This window comes from Parus major, chromosome Z (genome assembly GCF_001522545.3).
Source record: "Parus major isolate Abel chromosome Z, Parus_major1.1, whole genome shotgun sequence".
Classification (NCBI taxonomy): domain Eukaryota; kingdom Metazoa; phylum Chordata; class Aves; order Passeriformes; family Paridae; genus Parus; species Parus major.
In genome coordinates, this window is record NC_031799.1 from 67,795,243 (window position 1) to 67,807,320 (window position 12,078).

A 12,078-nucleotide genomic window follows, 5' to 3' on the forward strand; every position below is an offset into this window, starting at 1 on the left:
TTTTGAAGTTTGTTTTCACATTGCAGATCCAGCCTAGACTGACAATGAGCAAGTTGCCTCTTCAAGCAAATATCTATCCCATGACTACCATGGCTTATATCCAAGATGTTGGTGTTCGTTTGACACTTCATTCAGCTCAGTCTCTAGGTGTTGCAAGCTTGAAAAATGGTAAATACAAGATGATAGATATGGCAAAAGTCTCTCCTTCATGATATTCTGAACTAGTTCATTCACAGATAGTTACCTACAAGCATTTGAAGAGAGGAAGTAAGTTTCTCCAACTCTGACATGTTTTAGAATATGTCCATAACAGAGGAGGAAGAGGTAGATCCCACATGAGAACCTGTCATCTTCAATGAAAGAGCTCTTCTCAAATGAGAGGCAGAGGAAAAAGATAGTGAAAAAGACAGAAGGAGCAATAAATTGTCAGAATCAGCTGTTTTTCACCCAAGAACTCTGGTGGAACTCAGCAATGAAGCAGCAGAGCTAAAGGGCTTATTCTTTTTTTGTAGAGAGAGAGGAGAGGTAGGAGAGGACTTAAGAAGGATGCTGATCATGTTTTTTGTTATGGTTGTTTGCTTTAGTGTAGACAGCACCAGTCTTAAGGTATATACAGCATAGCCTAACTTTCCTGTCAAGGAAAAACAACAGCAGCTTTTTTGAAGATTCGAGTTAGTGGAATAAAGGATAAATGTGGCCCTGGGTAAGAGTGAACATAGTTCTGAAGCAAAATGATACCTCAAAAATTTAATGGAGTACTTTGACAAACCTGATGAATATGATGATAATAAAAAAAACAATTCACATTAAGAATTCCAAAAGAGACACAGTCTTGCTCCTTGGAGCAGAAAAGGGTATGATGATCCTCCAGCCTGGAAAGAGAGGACATTTTTTCAGTCTATTGAATGGGGAAGGTATTCAAATTCAAATAAAGCTAGAGGTACTGGGCAAAACAAGGTATATAATTCCTAATTTAAGACGTATAATTCCTTGCTGTAATATATATTGTCTGTTTAAATGTATGTGGTTTTGAACAATAATGGAATGAATACTCAGAAGAGAAAGAGTCCATCAGAAACTGCACTAAAACCCTACTTTCCAGTTTCTTTTAAGAAAAATGTTATAAATAATCAGTTCTGACAAAAGGTGAATACCATGCTGGATTGGTGGCAGTATTAGCCGACCTAATTCACTTTAGGGCAAGAGAATTAACACTGATCTTTACAGTGATGCTTGAATAAAACCTAAGTGGAAAATACCAGCCTTTTGTTCCAAGTCTACTGCATACAAGACTGCCCCATTTCATGCCTCCCCATGCTGAAAACCAAATTTTTATTGGCCTGATCTTGTGAATGACCCTGACACCACCTATGTTTTTAAGCACTCATTAAATGGGTATTGGGGACTAAATTAGTCTGCAGAGGCTCTGTATAATATAATGGTAATAGTGTCTGTATTTGTTCTTTAACAATCTTAGTCTCTGCATCACAAAATAATGCACATCTAAATCCACAGACACCCCCACTCTGCCATCAAATTAGGAAGTTAAGGCTGGCACTGTTTGACATTTTGCAGGCAAGCATCAGGGAGAAACTGACCTTCTGTGAGCACTTGTTTCAAATCCATCAGAGGACATTACAGGCTTTTCACCTACCCCAGTTAAATAAAAGAGCAACAGATGTATCCCATACCTGACATGATATTGAGTTCTTGACTGTTTCACCCTTTGACAAACTGTCGTTCAAGATACACCAACATCAAATATTTACTCTGTGCCCACTAAGAAAAAGAGGAGAAGAAATTAATCTGATTTGTTATCATTAAGTAATATTTAATTAAATTAGTAAATTGGGTGCCTTTTACTGAAGGCATGTTGTATTCCTCAAAAAAGAACAGAAATGAAGCTGAAGATTCTGTGGTTGCTGAGTATCATATACTTCATGACATTTTTTCTGAAGGTCTTTCAGAAGCTCAGAAGGATCATGGAAGAAAATTCAAAAATCTTATAGTTTAGGCAAGCAACCCTCCTGTGTTCCTGTATCTGAGACACAGGTGTGTCTCAAGGCATAGCCCACCATCTGAAAGTTACATGAACAGTACCTTGGTTCAAAATAGCAGGTTTTTTCTTTCTCATTGTCAGCTGATTTCTGTCCTGGATAAACAAAATCTGTTTGTACTCGAGGGAAGGGAAGAACAAGTATTTGAGAAAATCGGGTAAGTGTTTGTAGAACACTGAAATATAAAAAAGACTGCCTTAGTAAGCAGCCTTTTCTGGAAGCTTAAATTGAGTTCTTCTTACTCAGGATACAAGCACTTCAGTCTTCCAGTTTTATTTAGGAAACAAGTACACTTATTTGAAGATTCAGTGTGCAAAAACCATAACAGCCTTAATTACGTGCCCCAATCTGGTTTCCTTCTGGAGATAGACACTTGAGAAAAAAGTGAACTTCTTTGTCCAGGTTATGTATAATTTAATATCATGCTTAAAGCACTATTTTGAGTGGCTGTGCTGCAGTTCAGTACAAACTCAGAATTTCATGCTCAGTGCTTATCCAGTGCAATTCCTACTCCCACACGTGAAGTTATCCATACAAGAAGTGAGTATTTATGCACTCCTGCTGATAGCTATTTTTCCTTCTGGCTTCAAATGTGAAACAAAAGAATGGAGTACAAGCTGAAGATATTCTCTCCATACAGCAAATACCTGGGGGTGATTCTTATCTTGGATGTTTGGTTGCCATGTATCCTCATTGCAAATAGTAGTTAATAGTAATAATTTTTCATATTAAACTGTTATATAAACTCTGAAAGTAAAAAAAGCTGGACATTCTGCAGAAAGGCTTGTGAAAATTTTTTTGAAGGTTATAAACAGCCACAGTCTAGTGGTATAAACTGCTTTCATCATATGTCTTAGCAATATCGATCACTAACTCTTCCAGACTCAAGAGATATATTATGATTTTTTAAAATAAGTTAAATTTTAGGGCAGGTTATTTATGTTTAATAGAACCCTTACATATTCTTGATACTAGTGTAATCCTCATGTTGCTCTTTCAGGTCAGCTGGAAGTGATCATGGATCGTCGGCTTATGCAGGATGACAACCGTGGCCTTGGACAAGGTGTTCAAGATAACAAGATTACAGCGAATGTCTTCCGACTGCTGCTGGAAAGAAGACATGGAACAGATGTGGTAGGATTCACTGACTGGATTTTTTTCTGCCAATTAAGATGTAAATATTAATTTCTGTTGCAGCAGCAAGGAACTCAGTAAAGAAATTATTCTATGAGCTGTAGAACTAAGGAAATATAGCTTCCAAGGGAGTTTTGTCATCTTGCTTGCATATTCTGATTGTAAAGACTTCATCTCTCACGATTTCTCACATAAATCCTACAGCACCTACTTCCTCCCTCACACTTCAACATACAAGTGGGGTACCATTGTGCAAGTCTCTTTTTTTGTTTTTAATTACTTTTTACCGAATAAGCTTTAAAAAGCTGCTAATTAGTGTGAGTTCTGCTTCTTAACAATGTTAACTGAGTCTAAACAAAAGCTGACAAATTATTTCTGTTGAATGAGTAGAAAGAGAAAACCTCTTATAGTTTTCTTAGGAAACTGTCACAGTGAGGGATGGCTGCAACAAACCTTTAGGTCCCCTGATTTCAGGGCAGAGTGTGACAAGAAAATAAATAGGAGTGGGAGTGATGGTTGGCACCAGGAAAATAAGACTTTAATAAGGAATAAAAGAAAATAGGGACAATGCACAAAAGCTGAACAACAATAACCAAGGGAGCTCTGTGGGGGTGACCAACCAAAGATGAGAACAAAGGAAGACACAATGATAGGACCTTAGGGGATGAACATTCTAGTAACCTCACCATATAGGGAGCAACATTACCCAGTTTGTAACTGACCTGTAACTTATTTAACATAACACCAGAGTGATATCTTGACTTTTAACTCAAATGAAAAATTTCCATGGCTTCAGATAGATAGGTGGCTCTTCAGAGGCAATAGTCAGCTGGCTCATGTCCCTGGCCTGGCTGAATTCCGCATCTCCCCCCTTCTTTTTAACAAAAACCAAACTGAGAGAACATTGCAAAACCCTGTAAAAGCATCCAAACAGATATGGAACCACCAACAATATGACAACAACTATGAGAGCTAACAACCCTGTTTTAAACATGGATAACATCCAACCCTTTAATCCCTAGCTTTTAAAGAGTGCATTAATCCAGTCCTGGTCTTCTATTTGAAACTTTTTGAATTTTTCTCTGAATGCTCTTACGGATGGACTTGCTGTGTCTGGAGAGGTTAATACAACACAACCGCTCAAAGTTCTTACAGCCATGCCCTGTGCTAGGAGTAAAAAGTCCATCACTGCCCTGTTCTGCAAGGTGGCATGTCTGATGGTCGCATCGGAGAGCAGACCACTCAGCTGATGGAGGTAGTGTTGGTTTGCTTACTTAGGAGGCACTCAAGATGAACTAATTGTCCTAATGCCTTGGCTGCAGCCTCCCAAGGTAACAAAAGGTAGGTCTTTTTGCCCTGTTCTTCTTGCTATTCATTATTTTGATGTTGGGTGCCCTCAAAGTAAGATTCCCCAAGCTACAAGGCCTGGCTTTGATGTGCAAGGGGATACTGGGCCATGCTCTGTCTCCACAGATAAGAAATACATCGTGTGGATAGCTGTAAAGGGTGACTACTGATGAAATGATGGAGGAAGTGTAATGACACCACTGGCTCTGATTTTTGTAGGCAGGATGATATGGGGAGACATCTGGCCTGGTAATTGCCCTGTTCTTTATCATAATTGCTGTATCCCTTATAATTTTAGGTGTTTTACTGTCATCCCATCTTATTCTATAGTAAAATTTTGTGCAAAAATCCATTTTTACCAACCTGAGAATTTCTAGCTCCTGAGGTTCAAGTGTTGCATGTGGGACCTTCTGGGTCCAGTACAGGACAGGGTTGATTCCATTTGCCTCATCACCTTGCATACTTTGGATGGCATCCTCAGTTATTATTCCCAGGTAATTAATGGGAATGGCCCCAGAATCTGGTTGTTTTCAGGGTCTTTAATCATTGTGAGTGGCCTTTCTTTTAACTGAGCCCATGAAGTGTTGGAAAAATGTGTGATGACACAAGGATTTGGCTCCATAAATGAATTGTTTTTAAAATTAAAAAGCATATAGAGCTTTACTTAGTCTCTCCTTGGTGGATAGGGCTTCTACTCCCTCTTTTCAATGTTCTTAAAAATAGAACAATCATCAACATAAAACTGAATGGAATAAACATTAACATGATCTAAATCTCCATTTCCCAAGGTCTAAGATTAAAACTATCCTCATAGGCCAGTGGGGTGGTCCCAGGCAAACCCAACTCCTCAGCTTCTCTTTTCTGGACCAAAAACAATGAACATAAGGAATTCTTAAAATCTTTTAACATTGAACTTAACAAACATGAGCTTAACAACTTAACTAACAGCACTAACATTGTAACAATAATTAACAATAGTAGCAAACTTGTTTTAATAAGTTTTGATATATTTTCTTTGGATTGTAAATAAAACATTGAACCTCCTTTTAGATCAAAGTATTTGATGTTAAAACACAGTGGCAGACATGCCCAGGAAACATTGTGCTTATTGTCTCAAGCAAGGTGAGTGCAAACATATAGATTCCCCTAGACTTGTAAACTTACAAGCTGTTATCTAACTGCACAAACACTTTCTCTGCTAAACCAAATTAGTAGCTCTATGTTTGCTTTCTTTTCAGGACCTTTCCATGTTTCAGTCAAGTTGCCTTCCGTCTGAAAGGGAGTGTCAATAATCATGTATGCCACTCCCTGCACTGGGCAGCAAACTGGGACATTCACATGGTATTAGAATACCTATGCCTTGGGTTTTACTCTACATATTTAATAGGTTTTTTGTTAGTGTTGTTTCAATAACCTTCTAAGCTTTTAGAGCTTTATTTGTACCCTTGGCTAGTTTGCCATAGATTCGTTCATTTGCCAGATAAACTGGAAATAGGCAACAGCTGCCATCCTTGAATAATATGTTTGCACAATTTTTAAATGACTGAGAAGAAAACTTAATTTTAGATTTGGAAATCCCATAACTGAAACGGTAAGGTTTGTGGAATAGGGAAATAAGACCTTAATATTTCTTTTTCTTTTGAGGGTAAAAACAACCCAGAAAATTGTTGTGAATTTTACACAGGAAAAATTATTACATTAAATCAAGATCCTTAAATATTTCACAGTATTATACTGAAATTCAACGTGCATTCAAAAATAAAATGTTTTAGCATTGCTAATTATAACATGAAACACAGAAACCTTCTGAGACAACTTGGAGCAATAACATTCAGGTTATTATTAGAGGAGTGACGGTGTTTTTTGGTCCTGTCCCTGGGAGCTGCCACATTACCAGAGCACGAGGTAATGGGTGCTGTCATTTTGCTGGATGTTAAAATGGAAGGGCCTTAATTTAGGGTGGCGGCCTTCCAGGGTGGAGTTCTGGATTCCAGCTCGGTGTTAGGGGCGTGGCCCGAGGGCAAGGGGGATTGACTGATGTTAGAGGCATAGTCTGAGATTGTGGGTGTGGAGTTAGAGGAGTAGTCTTGGGCAGAAAAGGCGTCCACAGGGGGAGGAAGTGGAGGAGCTGAGATGGTGGTCGGGCTCCACAGTCACATTTTGACTCTTTCCATCTTGGGTCTCCGGGGGATGATGCTCCAAGATGATCCAGTGACATGTTGGATCATCATGAAAGACTTGCCAAGTGATGGTTCCAGGGAAGATGGCAGGTTAGGGGTAACTGACAGACCAGGTGATTGATGCTTTCCTTGCTGATGAAGGGTTTCAAGGATGGTGTGGAAAATAGGGCACAATGGAGTCCTTCTATATCGACAAATCATGTCATTTAACCCCCACTGAGTCCCAAAGTTTGGTGGTGCAAATATAATCAGCAGAGGCATTAGGAAAATTTTTAGAAATCTACCTCAACAATAATTTCAATTCTTTCTTTGAAAATTTCTTGTCTTGATCCATTAAAATTAATTTAAAATACACATATATACTCCTTTCCACTCAAGACATACAGTTGCCCATCTCTTTCTCACTGCCTTAGGGGGAAAAGCCACTGGAATATGCCAAGTCATTAAAGACTTGAGCCAATTTTTTTTTTTCTTTATAGGCACAATGGTGAAATGGGCTGTTAATGTCCCATGCTTCCCCAAAACCCACCTGCAATCCTCCACAGGTGAACGAAACAGTTGTTGTCCTCACTGCCCCTGGCTGAGAACCGTCAGGCCCCAATGTGGCAACACATAAAAGCAGGGAGCACTTTGCCTGCTGGTCAGCAACCCCAGCTGACCAAACCAACACAGAAAACTCTGACTATCAGGGTCCCTGTTCCAGGTGCCACTTACTGGAGTGAAGGTGGCTTCAACAAACCTTTAGGTCCCCTGATTTTAGGGCAGGGAGTGTAGCAAGAAAATAAATAGGAGCGGGAGTGATGGTTGGCACCAGGAAAATAACACTTTAATAAGGAATAAAAGAAAATAGGGACGATGCACAAAAGCTGAACAACAATAACCAAGGGAGCTCTGTGGGGGTGACCAACCAAAGATGAGAACAAAGGAAGACACAATGATAGGACCTTAGGGGGTGAACATTCTAGTAGCCTCACCATATAGGGAGCAACATTACCCAGTTTGTAACTGACCTGTAACTTATTTAACATAACACCAGAGTGATATCTTGACTTCTAACTCTAATGAAGGATTCCCATGGCTTCAGATAGACAGGTGGCTCCTCAGAGGCAATAGTCAGCTGGCTCATGTCCCTGGCCTGGCTGAATTCGCAGGAAATAAGATTCAGGAGGAAATATTTAGACTCCAGACATAAAAATCTTTTCAGTTCATTATGATTCTAGGAAAGTTGAAACTATTTTGTTGTAAGTGGGTTTTTTTTCATTTGCACGTATTTCAGTTTGCCTTTTTGTATCTTAATCTTTTGAATAACCTCAATTTTCTTTCCATTCTTTGTATTTTCTCTCTCATTTTTTTTTTTTTAATCTATCATTTTTGAGAAGGACAAAATCAAAAGTACATTTTCATACTGAGAGGCAGTAGAATCATGATGACAGCACTGAGTATATTTTAAAACCGTTACATAGCTAAAGATGAGAGGTTATATACCAAGCTCCTAATGAATATGCAGATAAATTGGAATTAATTCTGGTTTATGATGGATATCATTAGCCACTGTGAGAGGATGATAATATCAAGCTTAAAGCTAATTTTCACCATCTAATGATTGACAGTGGTTGTTTTTCTTTCAGGTTGCACATGTCGTTACGATTTTCTATCTCCTCATCATGTATAATGCAGACTGCATATTAACTGCATGTATCAGTGTGATGTGCAGCTACCCAAGCTAACTTGAGGTCAGCAGCAGTCTGACTGTGTCAACAAGCATTGCACAGGTTAATCCATCCTTGCAGGAGGAAACCTGCAGCAGGATCTATACTGCCACCCAAAAATTCCTTAGTACCCAGGGTAATTTGTGTTGTATTAAATTAGAATGTGGACCTGGTTATTGGACATGGAAATCTATGTTTACATTAGAAAATAATTTGAAACAACAGAAGCAGATCAAATCAGTTAGTGCCATAGTGCTTGCAGTGACATTTTGTGCAGTCTTGGTGCTTTCTGTAGAACCATAAAATAACTCACTAATAACTCACCTCTGAAACGCTTCCAGTCCAGTCCCTGCTCAATGCAATTTATTTTTGTGTCAGAACAGACATAAAAGATTAGTCATCCATTCAGACCATGATCAAGATGTGATGGGTTAGAGTATGGTTCCATACTTCAGGGAAGCTCCTTGGTTACTTCTTTCTAAAAGGAAACTGGTACACACACACTGAGATTGCTCTGCAAAGTAACACAGTGCCCCTTGAGTGGAGTTGGCCACCAGTTCAATTTCAGAACAGCTGCTGCTTCAGACGAAAACACTCCATTGGAAAACATTTTGAAGTTCCCTCAGTTAGAGTAAAGGGAGCCTAAACAATTCTGTGATTTTCTAGTTAGTAGAATATTTATTTACACGTGTCTTTGCATATGTTTGCCAACTTTTTTGTGATACAAGTATCATCTCAGAAGAATAACAGTGTAATTCCCTTTCTTTCTTAAAATTCTTTGTTAAAAATTTACTGTAGATTTGAAAGATTCTGTGCAAGTTCCTGAGAATCTTTCAAAGGAGAAGAGACAGTTACGTACTACAATCAAAAATTCCTGAGGTGCCTTGGAAACCTGTGTTCCACCATCTTTCTTTCCCTCTAACTCTTCATGCTGAGCTTATAATGGTTTTAAATGGCTGCAGAAGACTTTAAGGGCCTTTGATTCCTATACACTCTTGAAAGGACTTCATAGAAAGTAGAATCAGAGCTGTGGGGTATAGGCACAGTCCAAGAGGTGCTGTTGTCCCAACTGATCCAATGTACTCAAGCCCCAGGAGCCAAGCAAGATGTTTTAAGGAAACATTTTCTTTCTGCTGTTGTATCTGGAATTCCCCTTTCATATAGTTAGAATGTTCCAGAATTTTGTTTTTCAAAATGTATCTGAACATTCTTAATATTTTCTGATTCATGTTACTGTTGCAGTGTTAAAGTGGTAGTTCTCTCTCTGTTTCATTAGATGTGCAATCACACTTTTTTTTAGCCCAGTTACTCAGAAGGTAGTTGTTATAATAGCTTAAAAATAACCATGTCAGAAAAAATTATGATGTTATTATGCAGTTTATATATGTAATCAGCTACAGGGTGACTCATACACTGACCTAGATTTTGTTGTCAAGCCACATTTTATTATTGACTTCAGGAGCCACTGGAGGAGAAAGTTTTGACCATCTGACATCTTTGCCATTACAAGCTTTTCCTAGTGTTCCAGAACATTTAATTCTATCTTTTCTCAAAAACAATTTTGAAGAACAGGATGCTTTTTGCTCTTTGTGAAACTTCCCCAAAAAAGGAGAGTATGTGAAGTGTAACACTTGCAGATCTTTAAAATTCATTCAAATAATTGTGTATCACTGGTGAAATTACTGTGGAGGGTTTTTGTCATCACAATATCTACCAAAAGTTGTTTTCATTTATATCTCTGAAATACTTTTTTTCTTCCCCAACCGCATCCTAAGCTGTAAATTTTAATGTCAGGGTCAAACCACATGAATGTCCTGAAGTGTAAGACTCACATGTCTAGTGGGTGGATAGGGTGAAATTCTTAATAGTTGTTGGTATTCTCAAATAGTCTATATTCTAATAGATTCTTAATCCTAATACTACCTAGGTTTTGGCTCTTGAATTCTAGCTCAACTAATCAGTCGTAAATACTCATTCACATATTGTCTCTGCAGAAGACTTCAGGTTGATGGGTTTTGCTGAAGCTTTTTTTTGGTTTTGTATTTGTGGGGAGGGAAAATACTTGGGAGGGAGGTAGTTATATTTTCTATTTATTTGTTGTTGTGTTTTTGGTTTTTTTTCCTAAAATGGATACTAAATGTTTATTCACAATGACAGTATTGTTTGTTAAGTGAGCTGTGTTTGTAGTAAGAGGTGTCCCAATCTCATTTCACTTTACATTATACTCACCTCATTTATTGATATCTGTGTTCCTCAGGCTTCAGATGTTTTTTACTGTATTTTTGATATAATTTCTACATAAAATTTCTACATGCAACTTTTTCGTCTACTATATGTAACTAATCCTTCTTATATGTTCATTTTCTTCCTGCAAGCATATTTTGGCTTGAATATCTCTGAATCATCTTCTAAGACTGTCTTTTCTTTCTTCAGATTTTTAACCAAGAACTGAATCCATGTCATTTTTAAATTAAAGGGATTAATATTTAGCTGAGAATGAAGCTGAATACAGTTTATTAATACTTGTCAAAACAGTAAATATTTCTATCTTTTTGAAAATACAGACTACATATTTATTGTAAGTTTTGGAAAAATAATAATTAATACCCTGTTATTTTCTGAATCCCAGCATGTTATGACAGTATAGGAGTGAAAGAAATAGGATCTATAGAAAGTGTAATATATTATTTCATCAAAGACATAGCTGCAGAAAAGATGCCATGCCAGGCAAACATTTACTTCTTCAGATTCCTATTTCATACATTGACTTAGTTTATTTATGTAACTGGATTTATAGACTGGGCTCAAGCAGAGAGCCACGATTCAGTGGCTCAAATGGCTGTTACTTTTGGGGGAGGTTGTTAAGAGGAACAATAATACAGTTAATAAAATCACAAATATGTAGGAGATAATCAAACTCCATTTCTTCCACCATGGACAACTACTCTTTTTACTTACTAAATCTCTGTAAGTACCTACTTTCTCTAGAAATTTATGGTTGGTGACACAGCTGTTTTTGTCTTATTATTGTGTTGCATTTGCTCCTTATTGATGTGCTTATTTATAATGCATGTGCATGTTTCTCACTGTAGCTATATATTATACTGTGCATTGCTATGCTACATGCAACCACACCTTAACAAACATAATTAACTTGATGTTTCAAAAAAGCAGAAACTTGACATTGCTTTAATTATTACCATTTAGAAGCTTTTCCAAAGTCATGTGTGACAAGCTCAGATACTCTAAGATCATTTTTAATTGTAACTGCCACAGTGAGCTCATCAAATATGTACAAAATTTTTAAGGTTTTGGGGGTTTGTGGTGGCCATAGAAGGAAAATAAAAGATATTTCCATCTTGTTTTCACACAAAATACAACACGTCTTCTTTAGAGCCTTACCACATATATGTAGTAAGGGCTGAGCACTAATTTTGTATTTCATTTGAAGAGATATTCAGGTATATGTTACTTTCCAGTTTTGCTTGAAACACTACTTTTAATTCATTATTTCTTCTTCTACAATATAATTTATCCTGTATTTCTTATGCAGGAACTTTGTGTTTGCTAATCAAGAATAATGTTTCTATCTCTCTTATCTACAAATACTATCTGTTTTCAGGCAAGCACTGCCATTGTTTTCATTTCAGG

General features: G+C 37.5%; 1 protein-coding gene across 2 annotated transcripts in view; it reads left to right on the forward strand.

Moving 5' to 3' along the window:
• The window catches only part of MAN2A1 (mannosidase alpha class 2A member 1), a 118,590-nt gene that overhangs the window by 89,908 nt on the left and 16,604 nt on the right, over positions 1–12,078 (forward strand). For both annotated transcript variants that reach the window (XM_015653535.1, XM_033520317.1), the window contains exons 18-19: positions 27–168; positions 3,058–3,191. In XM_015653535.1, coding sequence (XP_015509021.1) covers positions 27–168; positions 3,058–3,191 — 276 coding nt within the window. The remainder of the gene's footprint in view (positions 1–26; positions 169–3,057; positions 3,192–12,078) is intronic.